We start from the raw sequence: 19,295 nt of genomic DNA, 5'->3' as shown, positions 1-19,295 counted from the left end.
GACTGCCCAAACATGAGCTGAACATGAATGACACCAACGGGCATGCCAAAGTCGATAGGGAAAGCCTATAAGGCCCCAACCCTAGTGAAAGAGCTACAGGCAACTAAGGAATGCTGAGAGTGGGAGAAAGAGTTTTCCCCAGGATTAACTGGTTATCTAACACTTGGTAGAACTATTCGGAAAGGCTTAGGAGGTATGGCCTTATTGGAGGTGTATCACTAGGGGATGGGCTTTATGGTTTCAAAAGCCCGTATCATACCCAGTTAACTCTTTCTGCCTTGTGGTTGTTGTCTCAACATGTAAGCACTCAATTACTGCTCAAGACACGCCTGCCTGTCTGCTGCCATGCTCCCTGCCATCATGATCATAGACTCACCCTCAAACTGTAAGCCCCCAATAATCTCTTTCTTCTGTAAGTTGCCTTGATCATGGTGTCTTCACAGCAACAGAAAAGTAACTATGACAGCGCTGACTACAGAAGCAACTGAAAAACAAAAGTTCTAGGAGTACTGACGTACTAAATGGTTTACTATGTAAACTGTGGTATTTAAATCTTTAAATTCTTGTTTCAGTATGAGAAGCAAATAAATTACTATTCAATTAGTATGCCATGTTCTTGTTTTTCCTTTGTGAGTAAGTACATGATGCCTCTATATAAATTTCTAAGAATGGTGTCAATACTTCATTTAATAATAAGATTCCATTTTAACATTTACCTTTAGGCTAATATAAGTTTAATAGGAAAAATTATTCAATATCTGATACAATTTTTACTGAACTGAATTAGGCACTCTCCTGCAAAGGACTATGCTTACAGTTTTAATTTATTATGAAGTTTCTAAAGCTGTTACATCCTCACCTCCCAGCGACCACCCTCAGCCACATTCAAACTCCATCTTACACTCAAATGAGAGAACAGAACGAGACTACATAGATATTACTCCCAAATAAATGACTACTGAAACTAACAGTTTCAAAAGACAACCCCTGTGATTAAACCACTTGCAGCAAGTTTCACAATAACATTACCCAAATGCCTCCTCCTCTCTTTACACCTCAATACGACCTACCACTAAAAAAAAAAAAGTGTATGCTAGAGTTGGGTAGGAATGATCTGCTCAGCATAATACATACTTTTTAAAGACCCTTTTATATTAGCATACCATTTATTCAGACCTTTAAAAATATCATTAAACTTTCAAATTTTATTTTTTTGAAAAAAGCAACTTGAAAGTCATTGACCAAACTACTTCTCATTATCCTAGAACGAACTTCATAGCTTCAAGTAAGGTATCACAGACAACCAAGTTCTAGCTCAAGTAATTAGCCACGATATGATCCTCCCTGATCTTTTGTCCTGAATGGCCAATAAACTCCAACCTGGTAATAGCAGAATGATACTATGATTTGAATAATAATAATAAAACGTTCTCTAGCTATGAATCATAGCCCAATGACTCTGAAATGCAAAAATTTCTAGCTGTTTCTGTGCATCTACTTTTCAACAGTCATTGATTTCACTGCCAAGTGTAACAATATATAGAAATAAATATCTTATGTATTTTCAAAAAAGAATGTAAATTCTAAGAGACTCTATACTCTTGCTCAAAAACATCTGTACATGGAGTGGGGGAGTGAGAGAGGGAGGAAGGAGAGAAAAAGAGGAAGGGAGGGAGGGAGGGAGGGAGGGAGGGAGGGAGGGAGAAGGGGAAGGGGAAGGGGAAGGGGAAGGGAAGGGGGAAAGAGAAGGACGGACGGACGGAAGGAAGGAAGGAAAGAATAAATGAGTAAATAAAAGAGAACTTGTTTAAGAAACATAAAAAACACGAAACAGTTTTTTAAAGGCCACTTTGCACAATTTTTTTGAAAAAAAATTTAAAGAAATAAAGCACATATGTCTGTAAGTACTAAGCATTGCCTCAGCACAACTGTCTTACTAATGACAGCCACCAGGTCCAAGAGATAGGCAGGTGAATATGGACAGAGCATTCTATATGTAAAGCAACTATATGTAAACTATTATGTAAACTATATATTCAATACACAGTGACAAACTGAATCTTTTGATTAGATCAATTAAAATCCACACAAGAACAACATTATTATGTATGCAGTTACTCAAATAGCCAAGTTCTCAAAAGAAGCTAATCATTCAAAAATGCAAAAATTCTTCAATAAATAAGGATAGTTCAATGATGTATACACACACACACACAATTTACACCTAAGGTAATGCTACAGGTTCTGTTAGTTTTGATATAAGATCTTAACATGTAGCTCTGGTTGATCAAGAACTTCCAATATAGAGGTTGGCCTAGAACTCTCAGATCTGCCTGCTTCTGCCTCCTAAGTGCTGGGAATAAAGACACCACTATGCACAGCTTATAATGTATTTTCATGGAGTCAAACATGCAAAACTCCATAAAACAGAACTGAACCTAGCCTAAAACTACTTTTTACTTTCAGTATTATAAATAATAAAAGGATAAAATAAATAGCATAGCAAATTACAGAAAATAATGTTAAATTTTAAACAGTGAAAAACCAAAATGAAAAATACACAAAGTTCAGCATATGAAAAAGTACACTACAGAGAAAGACTAGCAACTGTACAGAAGAAGGATATGAGAGCTGGCTGACTTTACAGCATTAGCTTTGTGTTGAAGTACTATATAGGAATGAATAGCTGTTTGCTTGTCTTTTAGGTCATGTGGTGCTGCTCCTTTTGAAATCCCTATGTAGTCTATATATGTAGACATGAGCATTCATTACTAGGTTTCTGCACCTACTGTCATGCCATGATTCTGTGTTGTTCCATGGTAACTGCAGTGGTACATATATATGTGGTGTATGTATATGTGCATGTCCACAAGAGTTCAACATTGGGGGTCTTTTCAATCCACCTGCTCCTCCTCCCCCCCACCCCACCCTCTCTCTCTTCCTCTGTTCCTTCCTTCCTTGCTTGCCTTCCTTCCCTGCCTGCCTGCCTGCCTGCCTGGCTTGCTTGCTGCTTTCCTTCCCTGCCTGGCTGGCTGGTGCCTGCCTGCCTGCCTGCCTGCCTGNTGCCTGGCTGGCTGGTGCCTGCCTGCCTGCCTGCCTTCCTTCCTTCCTTCCTTCCTTCCTTCCTTCCTTCCTTCCTTCCTTCCTTCCTTCCTTCTTTTCCATTTAAATGTGTGTGGGTATTTTGTCTGAATATTTGTCTGTGAGCCACTTGCATGCCTAGTGCCTGTTGAGGCCAGAAAAAAGTACTGACTCTCCTAGAACTGAAGTTACAGGCAGTTGTGAGCTATTGTGTAGGTACTAGAATAGAGCCTAAGTCCTCTGGAAGAGCAGCCAATGTTCTTAACCACTAAGCCATCTCTAGTGATGACACTACCAACACCACTATCACCACACCACCATGTTTGTTTGTTGTATTTTAGAGACAGGGTGTCTTGCTAAACCTGGAACTCACTGATTCAGTTAGCTTACCTATCCAGCAAACTCCAGAGATCCTCCTGTCTCACCTCTCCAATGCTGGTAATACAGGTGTAAGTTTGTTGAGCCCCATTTTGGCTCTGTTTTGGGCCTTGAGGACAAACCCGAGCCTGGCTCAAATTTTGAGACCTGTCTCAGTCACTTCCGTATTGGAGTGACTCAACAAGACCTGTTTGGTCCTGCCTCTGCCCTGCCCTTGCTGATGTAGAGCTTTGCCATTGGCCCTGTCAGTCACTTCATATCCTCTGTCACCTTTCCCTGCCTCCTACATCATCTTACTCCCCCCACCCCAAACTCCCCTTCCCTATGTTCCGAACTTATATAAACAAGAGGCCAGTGCCATAAAGTTGAGTTCCTGCTACTACAAGACTCCTGGCTCTGTATGTTTCTTTTGGGCCATCTACACTCGCCACCCTGCTCAGCCCCAGAGAGTCCCTGGTAAGACCAGGACCTCTCTCCTCTTGCCTGGACCTGCCAGCAAGGAGCCCGCATAAGTTGTCTGTTCTAGTTTCTTACATGCATGCTGAGTATGCACTCAGAGATCATCATGCTTGCACGATGACTGAATCATCTCCACACACTCTGTTTTTGGTACTGGGAAATTCATTTGAAACACACTCATACAAATCACAAAACTGGCACATAATATACTGGTGATTCAAAATGCAACACTGTAGAACAAAAGTCTTCTTATCCTACTCTGTAAATAATTATTTTCATATTTCATCAGCTAAAACAAAAGCAAATGAAGACAAAAAAACAGCCTTGTTTTGCTGTTTTAAGCAGGGTCTCCCTATGTAGTTAAGGCTGATTTAAAACTTACTATGTAGTCCAGGCTGGCCTCAAACTCATGGTTCCCCCTCATCTCAGCCTGTCAAGTGCTAGGATTACAAGCATGAGCCATTGCACCTGAGAACAGTTTTAAAATGAAACCTTGGGGCTGCCATACGGCAAGACTAATCCCTTACCTAGAATCTGCCTTTCTATTCCTCGCATATAGCTCACTTTACACACACACACACACACACACACACACACACACACACACTAGAGAATTTTTGTTTTGGAGATTTCATCTTTTGGGACATCAACATTTGGGACTTTAGTCTTTTGGAGTGGTGATGTTTTAGAGGGGAGTGGCAGGGCCTTGCCATATTGCTAGCCTCAAACTCTTGAACTGGACTCCCATATCTCAGCCTCCTAAAGAAATTATGACTACCTGCCATACATTGCTATGCATCATTCAAAATTTTTGCTATTTTAGACTTTAAGGATTTTGATCACTAGGGATATTTCAGCGTTTGGTACTGTGTCATCTGAGATTAGGATCAGCACTGGTTTTCACCAATACATTGTTATGGATATAGCTAGTTATTTCATTATTAATCCTAAAATAATCTAACAAATAATATCTCCTAGGTATTTTACTTCCTCTTTTACTGATAAAAGATTTGAGTTAATACATTTATACACATAAATACATCTATCTGTAACACAGTGCAATTACATATACTTGATATTAGAGTAGATTTCTAGTCTTCATATAATAGTCAAGTATGTGTCAGTGTTCAGAGTATATCATATTGCCTATATGAGCTATCAGCAGCAGGAACTGAGAGAAAGTCAGTAGAAACGTATCAGAACCAATATCTAACAGGTTGTCACTCCTCCGAGTTGAAAGGGAGCCTAGAATTAGTAATAAAACTGTCATGCCCCTACTTCACTGAGAAAAGATTACAGCTATCTATAACTAAGAGTGCATGTTTAACAACAGGAGGTGGGGGCTTACCCTGACTCTGCTGCCTGTCTATGAATCCTGTTCCCTCTCTGGGCTGTCTTGCCTGGCCTTAGTGGGAGAGGATATACTTAGTCCTGCAGTGACTTGAGGTGCCAGGGTAGATGGTAACAGGGAGGACTTCCCTTTTCTCAGAGGGGGATGGAGGGACAGGGGAAGGGCCTGTGAGGGCAGGACTAGGAGGAAATGGGATGTAAAATGAATAAATTGATTAATGGGGAAAAAAGAATGTTTTTAATAAAATCAGTTCCTCTAAAGTCCATCATCTGGCAAAGGTCAACAGCATCTTTACTTTCATCATGAAGTCAAGAGCAACCTTTTGTTAGAAAGATAATTATCTCCCCCTCTCATTTCAGTAAGTACTCAGGGCTATCTACTACGTTCTGCCTCGGATTATTAAAATAGCCACTAGATTATACCAGTGACTATCCCATGTACCACAGGAATTCAAAGTCACTTCCCGTTATTTATTTTTAGGTCTTGACTCACTCTCACATCAACCATCATAAGCCTTTGAAACTACAACATTCATGTAGATGATCCCTCTAGTATTCTTAGATCTTTTCTCTAGTCTACAACTCCACTTCTGAACTTCTCATTCCTGATAACCTCTTTACAATGTCAACTTCCAGCATCCTATGTTCTGTCCACCATCTACACAATACCTCTAGATAGACCCAACCCATTCAAACACAATAAATCTTTCAATTTACCAATGCCTCTTACCCTGTGCACTACCATAGGGCAGTTTCCTTCTGCTTATTCAGTTTATATGCCATCTAGGATCATAATTACTTACTGCATTCACCGTTACTTTCTTTGTCCCCTGTCCTACTCCCTTGACTCCCAGACATTCCTTTTAAATACAACTCTTTACCCACACCTCTGATAAGCAGGACTTTCTCAGTCCAAAGTCATGACCTATAGCCTTAAGCTCCCAACACAGCCTGGAAACCTCCATTCTACCCCAAAGTCCATTTGCAGTTTCTCTCACACAAAGCTACATCAGGGAGACCTCATGCACAGGCCATAAAACTAATCCTACAAACTTATCAAACTCCACAAAGTGGCCTTAATAATCAATGAAAAAACTATAACCACTATAATGTTTAAAGACTTTTGTCAAAAGACTAAAACTTTCTAATGTTATCAATGCATATGGGAATGTAGAACAATAAAAGTACTGGGCTGGTGAGATGGTTCAGTGGGTAAGAGCACCTGACTGCTCTCCCAAAGGTCCGGAGTTCAAATCCCAGCAACCACATGGTGGCTCATAACCATCTGTAACAAGATTTGACGCCCTCTTCTGGAGTGTCTGAAGACAGCTACAGTGTACTTACATATAATAAATAAAATAAATCTAAAAAAAAAGTATTATTTAGTTAATATGCTGTAATTGAAAAAACTAAAATTAGCGTTTAAACAAGTAGTATTTTTTCTCTTTGTAAATTATATTTTATATAAGTTAAAGACATAAATTATTTTGAAAACTTGTTAGGGTAAGAAAAAAATTCCAAAGCAACAAAACACTATAATGTGTTTCAAATTCTGTCAGCACAAAATTCTCATGACAGAAAAAGGACAGAGGCCAAGTATAAACTTTTTCTGTATATTTCTAAAATTTCTAAGAGACTATTTTCCCTGGCTACCACATAAACCACCAAAAAAAAAAAAAAAAAAAAAAAGAACAATGACATTTTCTCTGTAAAATTACTGACAATATAATCCCCATTTCTAGAAAAAGCCTTTGTTCAACTAATGAATAAGCCCTCATTGAGATGCAAAATCATAGGATGCACTGCGGTTCCCTGAAAAGGCCAAACAGTGATTCTTTCAAAAGAATGAGCAGTGAGTGGAGAACATTAGCCAGTTTCAAACAAAGATCGCTTAGAGCTCCTGCCTTTCCTCCAGCTCCTGTGCATGCAAACCTCTTGCTTTTGTTTTGCTGTAGGAAACACAAATATAAATAACACATACATTATGGCACCATCTCACACACGAAGTAAGTAGTTGACTCTCAATTATCCACTCTACTAAAGCAGGATATTTATACTTTGAATCATCTCCCAGCACCAACAGTCACAAAACACCCATTTCCAACAGCTTCGCCACCATGAGGTCAGCACCTCTATAAAAGCAGTTCTAAAATCTAGTAATGTGCTATTAAACAACAAATTCAATTAAATATTTCAATCCTTAATTTGAGCAGAAATTTAAATAGAACAACTCCACAAGCAGATAATATATGAAAACTGTTGTCATATCACCAACATGTTCCTTAAATAAGAAAATTTCTATTTATTCCAAAGTTGCCCAAATAACAATAACCAAGAGGAGAAAGAACAAAGAATGTAGAGGTAGAGAAGGACTCCAAATGTTTCTCTGCAATTCCAGTTGAGGGCCCCCTTCCCCTATGATCTATCCCAAGCTCCAGTCCCAGTTTTGTAAGGTTGGGAAGGATGGAAAGAGCAGCAGACACACAACATTCACCCTCCAGGAAACAGGTGGGAGAGCTGACTCAAACAAGTCTATCCTCACCCTGGCCTGTAAGAACAAAGGATTAGTGCTAGCAGGAAGGAGATCATGGGAGTCAAAACATCGGGAAAATTTGCTGTATTATGATCAATTATAAACAGAATCACGAGACTTTGAAGTCCAAAGGATGAACTTTTGCAGTATTCACCACTGTAGACCAGGACCTAAAGAGAGGATCAACCATTCAAATGTCAATTAAGAAATAAAGTAATCATACAAACCTGTTAATGGAGTATTGCTGAAGGCCTGGCCACCTATTGTGCTCAAAAGCAGTGGAATAAACCTAGCAGGAATTAAGTCACTAGAAACAACCACTGAAGAAGATAACTGGACCCAGGCCCTCTCATGTCACTTTCTCTGAATTCCCAGAGGACATAAAATGAACAGTATTTACCAGGCTCCCCACCATGATACATACACTGTTGCCCCCAGAGGCACAAAGCAATAGGACAAACAAACCATTGACTAAAACCCCAGAACATAAGACAAACTAAATCCTTTCTCTAAAAGCTTTTTTAAAAAAAATCACAAGTTGCAGTACAAAACTAACACACTTGTGAACTGAAAAGCTTAGAACTGAAATACATAAGAATACTTTTAACACATTGATTTATATGTCCACAGTGCCTCCAAGACAAAGCCAATGTTATTAGTTCTTGGATTTTTTTTGTTTTTGTTTTTAAATTTTCTTTTCTCAAATTTCTCAAGTTATATGACAGGCAAATTTTAGATAGATAGGTAGATAGACAGACAGACAGACAGACAGACAGACCAGGTCACAACCAGGTAACAGCTTCTGTAATCACAGATTCTTTTTAGCAAAGATCTTTTGTCTTAAGGTTCAAATCCAATGTCACAATCCCCAGGAAGCCTTTCTATATCCAACTAAGGATTTATGAGATTGTTCCACCCTCTATGTTTTAGTTACAGCTTTTAGCACATTCTTGTACCAAGTCAGAATTTGCTATCACAGTATATTTTTTAACTTAATCTTTCCTGTACATTTATAAACCAATATAATTAAATTTAATTTTCAACCAGCAGCTGTTTTCTATGGCTCTTTCTCAAAGTCATCTATCATGCAAAGACAAATATTTAAAAACAACAACAAAAACATAGTTTCAATAGCCTCCCGCTGGCTTTCATTCCATCAACGACTAGGAATTATCTACCATTTCTAAATTGCTTCTCCAAAAAGTATGTTTTAAATCTTTGTTTTTACAGATTACTACAAAAGACAAATTGAAAATTAAGGGCTGAACTGGAAATATGGCTCTGTACAACTTGTCCAGAACACATACAATACTTGTTCTTTAAAAGTTAAAAAGAAAAAAATGTAAAAAGTGGCCAGGTGCTTTGACTAATATGTGTTAATACTATCCTGAGTTGTATTAACTTATGTGCCAATACTCAAATGAAAATAACAATTTTTAAAATGAACACAGTTGTAAAATTTTAAGATTTTTTTTAAAACTTCAGTTTTCTTAGTAACATATTGAATATTCCCAAACATTTCACCACACTGTACTAGAAACTACATTTGAAAATACTCAACTATAATATCTAGATTGTATGATAAATTAATCTCTGCTTTTGGTTGATGTTGCTTATTTAAGATAAGGTCTCATAATATAGCCCAGGCTATCTTGGAACTTATTACATAGTCCAATCTGGCCTCAAATTCACAATCCTCCTGCCTCAGGCTCCTGAGTGCTATACTACACACATGAACCACAATGCCCTGCTAATCTAATCTTCTTGTAAAATACTGTAAAACAGAATCATGAGACAGTTCTCAGAAGAGCAAAAACTTCAATGTTACTTCTTAGAGTTGCTTTATAACAGATCTTTGATGTTTGTGCTTCTGAAATGATGCATTATATTTTATTGTAGCTATATTTTACTTTATAAAGATAAATAAATATACAGATACATATGGTAACATATTAGAAAAGGTCTTGATCTAAAATTTTCTCAACAAGTCCTACTTGTATAATTTCTGACTAAGTAAGTCCTTTTTTTACCTAATTTTTGTTTGTGCACTGTAGTTTGTGTGCTGTGCTTATTGCTTGTCTTCTGAGACATGACTTGGTTCTGTTGTCTAGGCTGGCCAGAACCTTCTATGAAACACAAGCTGGATTTTATCTTGGAATCTTTATTACTCAAATAACCTATATGCTGTATTGCAGATGTTCCTCATATACCTGGTATCTTTGTATTTAATTTTTAAGCATATTACATTTCTACTTAACTATCATTTTAAAAATAACTGCCATTTCTCATGGCTTTCTCGATTTTTTTCACCTGTAAAATGGATGGAGAAATTTATATTTCCTAGAGGTGATTAGAGGAGAAGAGAACCCACAACCAAAAAAGCACTTCTCTGATATTTTAACGATATTAAAAGTAATATACTCAAGCCTCCATAAATAACATTTCTACACCAATGGAATCTCCATCTTGAGGTGCTAAAACAAAGTTTTAAATACCTTCATTTTTAAGTTCATGAGATTATGTGCTTTCTCACTGAAGCACACACACACAAAAGAAGAGATACATACAGCTATAAATAACACATGCTAAGTAAGAGCAGGAACACCTACATTCCTAGAAGAGACAGGCAAATTTCAATACATAGGAAAATAAATAAGAAACAATAACTCTAAAGGAATAAACCAAACATTCTATATAGCTTTATACATTTAATTAAAAGGTTTTTAAATTCAGAGTTTAAGGATTTTTATGAAAGTATAAAAGGAAAAAAATGACTTAAACTTCTGCCTCAGAGTATACAGAAGTTCCAAGGAGAAAATAGTCAGGCATTCCTAAAATCTACACATATCAAAATTACTATTAGAGGGCTGAAGAGATGGCTCAGCAATTAAGAGCACTGACTGCTTTTCCAGTGGTCCTGAGTTCAATTCCCNGCAACCACATAGTGGTTCACAACCATCTGTAATGGGATCTGATGCCCTCTTCTGATGTGTCTAAAACAGCTACAGTATACTCATATACACAAAATAAACAATTCTTAAAAAAAAAAAACTATCAGAGTTTACCAGACAGTGGATTTTTCTATTTCTTCAAATAAACTATGCTAGCAAGTAGAGAACTAAGTGACATTTTTGTCTTGTCATAGTGTAATACTGCAAGAGTGGTTTTTACTGCAATGGAGAACTGAGCATATGCGATTTCTAAGCTGATAACTGTATGTAGTGGGCAGCATCACATCCAGGTGTGTATCAAAAGCACCTGGAGAGGCTGCTCAGGATTTCTGCTGAAAACACATCACCTAATGTTCTCCAGAACAAAAACATCATTTTCCACATGGATGTATACACTTATGCCAATAGGTACAAAATGAATATTCAGAAAGCACAGCTAAATTATCAGAATCTTTATATAAGTTCACTTATACATACCTACAGTGTATAAATAATCAAGTAATACTTCAGTTGTGAAAATAAATTATTGGCACTAAGCTAGTTATGTAAAAATAATAACATTCATTTAGGAGCATACCCTTCCTTTTCACGAGTTGAGGGGAAGAAAAAAAGAAATCCAAGAATAGATTTTGGTCTAACACAGCAATAGATGCAAATGTGTAATTTTGGGAAGGCGTGCAGATTTCAGAAAAGCCCCAGTAATCCTAGTAGTAAAGGGTAATGAGGATTATACTGTTTTTCCCCATGGGTACATGTCACAGAAGATGATATTCACAAGTCACATTAGATTCTAAGTCTTCCTTTCCTCACCTATAAAACAGGAATAATGTTTGCCTATACCTCACAGAGCCTTTGAGGATAAAATAATTAACATTTATAAAGAATTTTATCTAGTGCCAAGCAACATTAAATCACAACTATCCTTCTAATTAATGCTATTTCTTTTAGGATCACCAACATCCAGAGTTTAAATGGTCAATTAAAAGTAAATTTACTTGTTAATCCCCTATAATTGGAGTAGGTAAACTACAGTTTGCAGACAAGTAAGTCTAACTCCCTGTTTTTGATTAGCATACTTGCTAAAAATCGTTTTTATACTAACTGTGTGCAGTACATATGTGGGGGAAGTACATGGACACAGGTGCATGTCAAAGCCAAAACTGGATACTGGTTGTCTTACTGATTACTCTCCATTTTATTTATGGTCAAAGTCTCTTGGTGAACCTGGGGCCATCAATTCTGGATAGTCTAGCTAGCTCTGCCTCCCAAATGCTGCTGTTACACCTCTCAGGCTTTTATGTGGGTAATAAAATAGCCTTCACACTTATGCTGCACACTTTTATCCACTGAACCTTCTCTCCTGCCCCCAACAACTCAGCTTTCTGTATGAATAAAGTTTAAAATACATTGAATAAAAATGTAAGAAACCTTCATTTGATGCTAACAAAAGGTGATAAATATTTTTATAAATTGTTGCTTCCCATATGCCCATCTTGACACCACCACATTTCCACTTAACAGAGAAGTTGTAAGCAAAATCATCTAAACATAACTATCTTTAAATTTTAATACCACTACTGATGCCTAATAAGAAATATTGACATAAGATATTTGGAAGTTATGAGATGTAACAAGGGGGAAGTGTAAATGTAAAGAAAAACAAAACATGTATGCCACAGGGATAAACAGAAGGAAGAACACAGGAGAAAGAAGACATCTCAGAATTCATAAGCAGCACAAAATCACAGGGGAGCTGATGGCAAGAGCAAAGCACATGTAGCAGTAGTCACAGTGCCAAAGGAGGAAAACCAGCCTGGGCGGTCACACTTCTCAACTTTCTTGTCCAGAAAGACCTGGCCCAAGTTTGAAGGCACACGATAGGGAACATATTTCAACATTTTATTAGAAATTCATAAAGATCTACTTCACAGATAGTGTTACTTGAATATTAAATGGGCAAAACCCACAGAACCTGTATTTGTAGAAAAGCACATTGTAATAGTGGAGATAAAACTGCAAAAAAAGACTAAATTTATAAGAAAATTTCAAGGAAAAGCACAAGCCCAATGAAGAAAAGTTCTGTCAGTAGAAAGAAAAGCAAAGGAATCCACATTCCTACTTATGGGAGGAGGACTATAACTTAGAGGCCAAAAGAAATTCCAGGTAGAGTGGGAAAGGTATCGAATAAGGATGACTGAAAATGCAAGCAAGGCAGCAGGCAGCATTAATAAATCCATGAGGCTGCAAATAACAACAGTAATGATCACATCCTTAAGTAAATCTGGCTATTCTCCCGTAGCAGTGCACCATCAGAAGCAACAAGCAGTTGGGCAGATGGAAACAGAAACAGTCAGAGCTAATGGAGCAAAAAAGCAAAATAGTTCACATTTGCCAGTATATTACTAAGTAAAGGAATGAAATATGGATAATAAATCCCTATCTGTAGAAAAAAAAATGAAAGCAAAAGGAAGCTGCCAAGTCAGGAAAACAGGCAAAACTAGAGAAACTAGCCTGCTTACATTAAAAAGGAAGGAAAGTATTCAAGGTGCAGAGAAATTACAGGAATGTATTTGTGTTATTTTAATGCCACAGTCTCACAATTGAATAACCACGGAAACACGAACAATGACAGAGAGAAAAAAATAAAAAGTCTAAATGAATTTTCTATCCTTAAATATAGAAAAAGAATTATCCCAACAAATCCATGGAAAGCCTGGAGTCATAAACCAAGCTGTGGTCATATCATTATTTCAAGATTCTAAAGAGAAGCACTCAGTGGATTCAGAAATTAGAAAAATCCTATATTACACAAATATTCATATAGAAATGGATATTTGAGCCGGGCGTGGTGGCACATGCCTTTAATCCCAGCACTTGGGAAAGGCAGGCAGATTTATTGAGTTCGAGGCCAGCCTGGTCTACAGAGTGAGTTTCAGGACAGCCAAGGCTACACAGAGAAACCCTGTCTCGAAAAACCAAAAAAAGAAAAAAAGAAAAAAAAAAAAAAAAAGGATATTTGAAGATAAGATTGAAGACAAGACATTGTTGTACCTTCAGCACAATGTCTGTTGAAGCCACAGACATCAGATGTTGTAACCAAGCTGACTGGCTGATACCATAATTTAGAATGACAGTTCAAGTGGGTTTGGCTGACTCACAGTTCAAACAGAATTGGTTGTTTTATATCTACAGAGTATGACTGGCCTGTGTTGACAACTGCTATACCACAGAGACCCATTATTTACTATATTGAGACTTTGCTTATTACACTCTGGTTGTTTAACCTGAATAAGCTTAGGAAAGAAACAGTTCAGGCTACATTTGTCTCCAAACAGTTATGAGGATTCCTATGCCTTTGCAAAGACTACCTGATATAAAGCATGAATACTTACTAATATCATCTTCATGATAAATGACAGAGTGAAATGGCAGGATTCGATCTTTAATGTATCTCTCTGCTGGCTCAATATAAAACGTGCCACCACGAGTCTTGATGAAACCTTCAAATCTTCCATCAATGACAGACCCATGACTAAAGCTTCCTTCTTCACCTATTGATGAAAGAAACAAATTCTTGAAATTTTAATTTGCACATCCTCCTACTTTAAAAAAAAGCCATTCATATATGAATACACACACACACACACACACACACACACACACACACACGTATTCATACATACACAGTTTTTTTTTACAACTATCCTAAGTACAAATGTGCTGGGAAATTAATTTTCACGTAAAATACATCAAGTTAATTGAGATATGAATAGCAACCAGTATTTAGTTAAAACAGATATACAATTACTTACACAACAATAAAAGTGGAACACCTGTCATACTGACAATTATATGCCAACTGCCTAGCACAGTGACTGACATACACATAGCAGTCATTCAACAATCATCACATTAACTTAAATTTTTTAAAAAGCAAAGAGATCCTCTAATAAACTAGGTATTACCAGAATAAAGAAACTTAAAAGTACCCTGGAAAACTTTTCCTAATTTACCACAAGTGAAAACCTTCTTTCTAACTTGACAGTGTACATTTTTTGGCCTTCTTGCCACCTATAAATTTGATAAATACATTTTTAAATAGAAAAGGGCCAAGTAGTTCAGAAGTAATTTTAAAAAAACACATTCCTACAATCTTGTTTGAGATGCTGTACAATGAAGCTAGATTTAGTGTCTCAAGCCTTTAATACCAGAGTTTAGGAACCTGCAATTTCAAAGTAAGAATTAAGCCAGCTTGGGAGGTAAGATTTTTAAACCTTTTAAAAAAATGAGTCTTTAAAAAAAAGGACTGGACAGATTTGTAATACTATCCCATTATTCTCTACTAAGAGAAGTAACATCAAAAAAGGAGTGCTTTTAGTTCTATTTCAATACAGTCATAAAGTCACCAGAATTAAGTGACATGGAGGCATGTAGCATTGCCTTGCTTCATTTCGGTTGCTCTGATGGTTCTGAACCCATGGTTTCTCAAGTGCTACACAAGAATTCTACCTCTGAGCCGTGTCTACACCACCACCAGTCATTTTGGTTTTGTTTAAAGAGAGCATCTTAGATATATTGCTCAAATTGGCCTCTAACTCCCCCTACCTCATCCTCCCAGGCAGCCAAAACTATATATGCACATGTCTTTAAAAGGGGCGGGACTCAAAGTTAAATTTAAAAAGGTGGCATGAGACTGGGATGGGAGTGCTTGAAATCAGCCTGGACACTATTAACAAGACTTTTTCTTCAACAATGAAACCCAAAATGTTACTTCTTTAAAATTTATCTCTCTCTAAAAACAAATTTTCCTGATCTCAATCCCAAACATTACAAAGAGAGAAGAGAAAAGGGAAGGAGAGAAGGGGAGAAGAGACCGTATGAAAGGAAAGAGAGGGAAGGTAAAGTAGAGAAGAGGGAAGGGAAGAGAAAAAAAGGAGAGAAGTGGAGAGGCAGGGTAGGGAAGGAATGGAAGGAAAGGAGAAGGAAAGGAGCGTAAGGAAAGGAGTGTAAGGCAGTTGAGAATAGACAGAGAAGTGACAAGAAGAAAGGGGGAGGAAGAGGAGGAAAGAGGAAGACAAGGCTGAAATCACCTCACAGGATTTTCTGTAATTTGGGGAGAAGGAAGGGGTCAAATTGTCTTGTCCTCATGCATGCTAAGCACATACAGCACCCATGTGAAATACCCTGACCCAGCCTCTCAAGATTTCTAAGTTACAGATTAACACTGGTTGATTTTTAATAAATCACGAGCTGAAAATAAAATCTGTACTTTTTTTGAAACCGTCTTGTTGTGAGGACTTAGCTGGCCTTAAACTCAAGCTCCTTCTGCCTGTGCCCCGAGATTATCAGAATTACAGGTGTGTGCCATCAAATCTAATCCCTGAGATATTTCAAATGACATCTCCTTTCTTTGAATTTTATTTTTTATGACCATCACCTACAAAAAAGGCACAGTTTGCCCAGTAAGACAGGTGATGAAGAATGTAAGAGAGTACTAGAAACTGCCAGAAAAATACTTAACTTGGTTACAATTAGAAGACTGCAAAGAACCACTAAAATTTAGTAATAGGTTAGTGTACAGGTAAGTAAAAATATTTATCTAGTATAATAAAAAATTAAGTTTCTCTTTAAGCATTTAATTTTTCACAATGTTATGACTTCAAGCAAAAAACAACTCATTTACAGAAGGAAATTTTGACCACTGTTGAGTTAATAGTTGAGGATTGTCTGAATTATATTAGTTTCTTTATGACTTCCCTGTCTGTCCCACTTTACTGGCTGGTGACCTTATTGTTAGATTAAGTATGTGTCTGTGCCTCCCAGCACATTTTAAACTCTTAAAAGATATTTGTTACAAGTTTTAAAAAAACAAATAACAACAACAACAACAAACCACATGGATTTTAGGGAGAAAGAGCCAGGGAAAATTTTCTTAGGTGACTTTGTTATATTGTTTTGAACTAAGATGATCTTTACTATCAGTTTCCTTTTAACTTTTTCTATTTATATAACTCAGAAATTCCCACTTATTTCTTCCTTGGAAAACCAGAAGTTATAAAAATCATTGAAAATTTTTTTTGAAAACTCTGACTGAATGTGGTGGTACATGCCTGTAGTCTTATCACTACAAGTATGAGACAGGTATGAGGTTTGCTAGTTCTAGGCCAGCCTAGACTACATAGCAAGATAATCTCAAAAACAAACAAACAAACAAGAGGCTAAAACAACAGTAACTCTTAAACTTGGAAGCACCAAGTGTCAAAGTGTTATAGATTTTTGTTGTGGTACACTATTAAACATCATGTAAAGTGGTTCCACAGATGACTTCATTTTCAAAGACCATTGCCTAAGATGACCTGATCTATCCCCTCAGGTTTTGTTTTAAAACAGAAAAAAAAAATTAATTGAATTAAGTTAGTTAATTAATTAAATTTTTAAAACTCCACAAAATTCCCTACATGCCTTGAGCATGGGAATACCAGGCTCAAAGCCAGGCAAGACAGATGACTCTAAGTAGACCTCTCATCTCTTCCAGGCTCTGTGCCTCTGCTGCACACAGTGGTCCAGTCTAGGAAAGGCTGGGCAGGAAGAATGTACACCAACAGCCACTACCATCTTGGGTTTGTTTGTTTGTTTGTTTTGCTTTTGTTTTAACAAAGTTGGAAATTCTTTGACAAGATTGGGTTTTTGTTTGTTTTGTTTTGTTTGTTCTTGTTTTTTGAGCAACTAATATTAGGGATAGAAGTACTTAGGGAAAGGACAGTATAAACCAAAGTATACAGATATGGGCTTCTAAAGCCACAGACAAGCACCTGGGATCAGATGCCAATCTCTTCTCCCCTATCTCATAGATATATGACTCCTGTTCAGAATGTACACTGAGGTACAAATCAAAGTTGAACCAGGGACCACAGAGTCAGTGGAACGCTTTCCCCATCCTTTATGGAGCTCTAGGGGAAAGGGCCCTGGCCAACAGATTGGCAAGCTTGAATTTTAATCAATGAGAGGAGAGGCCCTTGGTCCTGGTGAAGGCTCGATGCCCCAGTGTAGGGGAATTCCAGGACAGGGAAGCCAGAGTGGGTAGGTTAATGAGCAGGGAGTATGTGACAGGGGGGATTTTGGAGGGGAAATGAGAAAAGGGGATAACATTTTAAATGTAAATACAGAAAATATATAATAAAAAAGAAAAAAAGAAAAAGAAGAATCTTAGAATCTTCTAGAATTCTTGACACTATGAAACATCAAATGCCAAGGTATTCTTCCTCTGCCACTTTCTTTCCTCTCCTCAGTATTTACACAACCTTTTCTGATCTGCCTATATTTATCATTATACTCCCTTGTGTAGAAAAAAAATCTTGAAAAACCAAAAAAAAAAAATAGATAAAAGTCCAACTTACCATAAATATGTCCAGTGTAAATATGCGAGGTATCATAATCAAGTACTTTCTTTGATGTTTCTACTTTAAATTCATCACTAAAAAGGGAAGTGTCCCTCTTCATTCGTAGGTTGAACTGTCTGCAAAATAGGATGAGAAAAGAAATTTAAAGGATCCAAATCCTAAATGACTTCTTTTACTATTAAAAAAAAAAGTACACAAGACAAGGACTGTGTAACACAATTCATCTATTTGGGAAATATAGTGAGTTCCAGGCCAGGTGGAACTAAAAAATGAAACCATGTCTCAAAGCGAAACTAAAGTAAATTATAATTCTGCCTATCTTATGGTATTGTTTTAAGGATTAGATCATAACATAAAATCAGTACAATACTTAGCCTGCAGGAAATGTGGATAAATGGCAACAACTTAACTGTCATCGCTAAACTCTTAAAAGTATATCATAGTTCCATAGTTGTTACTGAAGACTTCACACAATATAATTTCTACTCCATGATCTTTATGACAAATATAACAAAGATGTGTTGTAATAGTTTATCTTCTCAAGCATGTTTTGAATAGTAGAACAGGAAGAAACCTTGTTTAAAACACATTACAAATTTGCACCAGTCACTATACTCATTTGTGACAAAAATAAGTCGGCACAACATCTGCTTAGGAAAACTGATCAAAAGAATCAGTGACAGTGGCTTCTAGTACAGGAATTCTTCTAGAATTCTTAGGCATGCTTCCATATAAAGAAATGACCTCCAGTACAACAGACTTCAATAAACGGCCTCTGTCCCCATTTCCTATGACAAATTCCTTAAAACTCTGGGATCTTCTGAATGATAGGAGTGTCATCATCCCTATTCAAGCGTCCATTTCTAATCACACCCAAATCTATAAAGAGGCAGATGATAAGATGGTATACAGAAGTGATCCTAAAAAGTCCACCAGAGAACTCCTAAATATGATAAACAGCTTCAGTGCAGTAGCTGGATATAAAATTAACTCAAACAAATCAGTGGCTTTCCTCTACACAAAGGACAGACGGGATGAGAAAGAAATTAGGGAAACAACACCCTTCACAATAGTCACAAATAATATAAAATACCTTGCTGTGACTCTAACTAAGGAAGTAAAAGAACTGTATGATAAGAACTT

At 37.0% G+C, this 19,295-nt stretch overlaps 1 protein-coding gene across 1 annotated transcript in view; it reads right to left on the bottom strand.

Annotated features, from left to right (window-relative positions):
• Window positions 1-19,295, bottom strand: part of Adam10 (ADAM metallopeptidase domain 10) — a 116,494-nt gene that overhangs the window by 43,705 nt on the left and 53,494 nt on the right. The window contains exons 3-4 of the mRNA XM_021206021.1: window positions 18,150-18,268; window positions 14,145-14,303 (exon numbers count right to left, since the gene is read on the bottom strand). Of these exons, the coding sequence (XP_021061680.1) occupies window positions 14,145-14,303; window positions 18,150-18,268 (278 nt within the window). The remainder of the gene's footprint in view (window positions 1-14,144; window positions 14,304-18,149; window positions 18,269-19,295) is intronic.

Source organism: Mus pahari, chromosome 10 (assembly GCF_900095145.1).
Source record: "Mus pahari chromosome 10, PAHARI_EIJ_v1.1, whole genome shotgun sequence".
NCBI classification, from domain to species: Eukaryota; Metazoa; Chordata; class Mammalia; order Rodentia; family Muridae; genus Mus; species Mus pahari.
The sequence above is the reverse complement of the archived record's forward strand: the minus strand, read 5'-3'. Positions and strand labels throughout refer to the sequence as shown.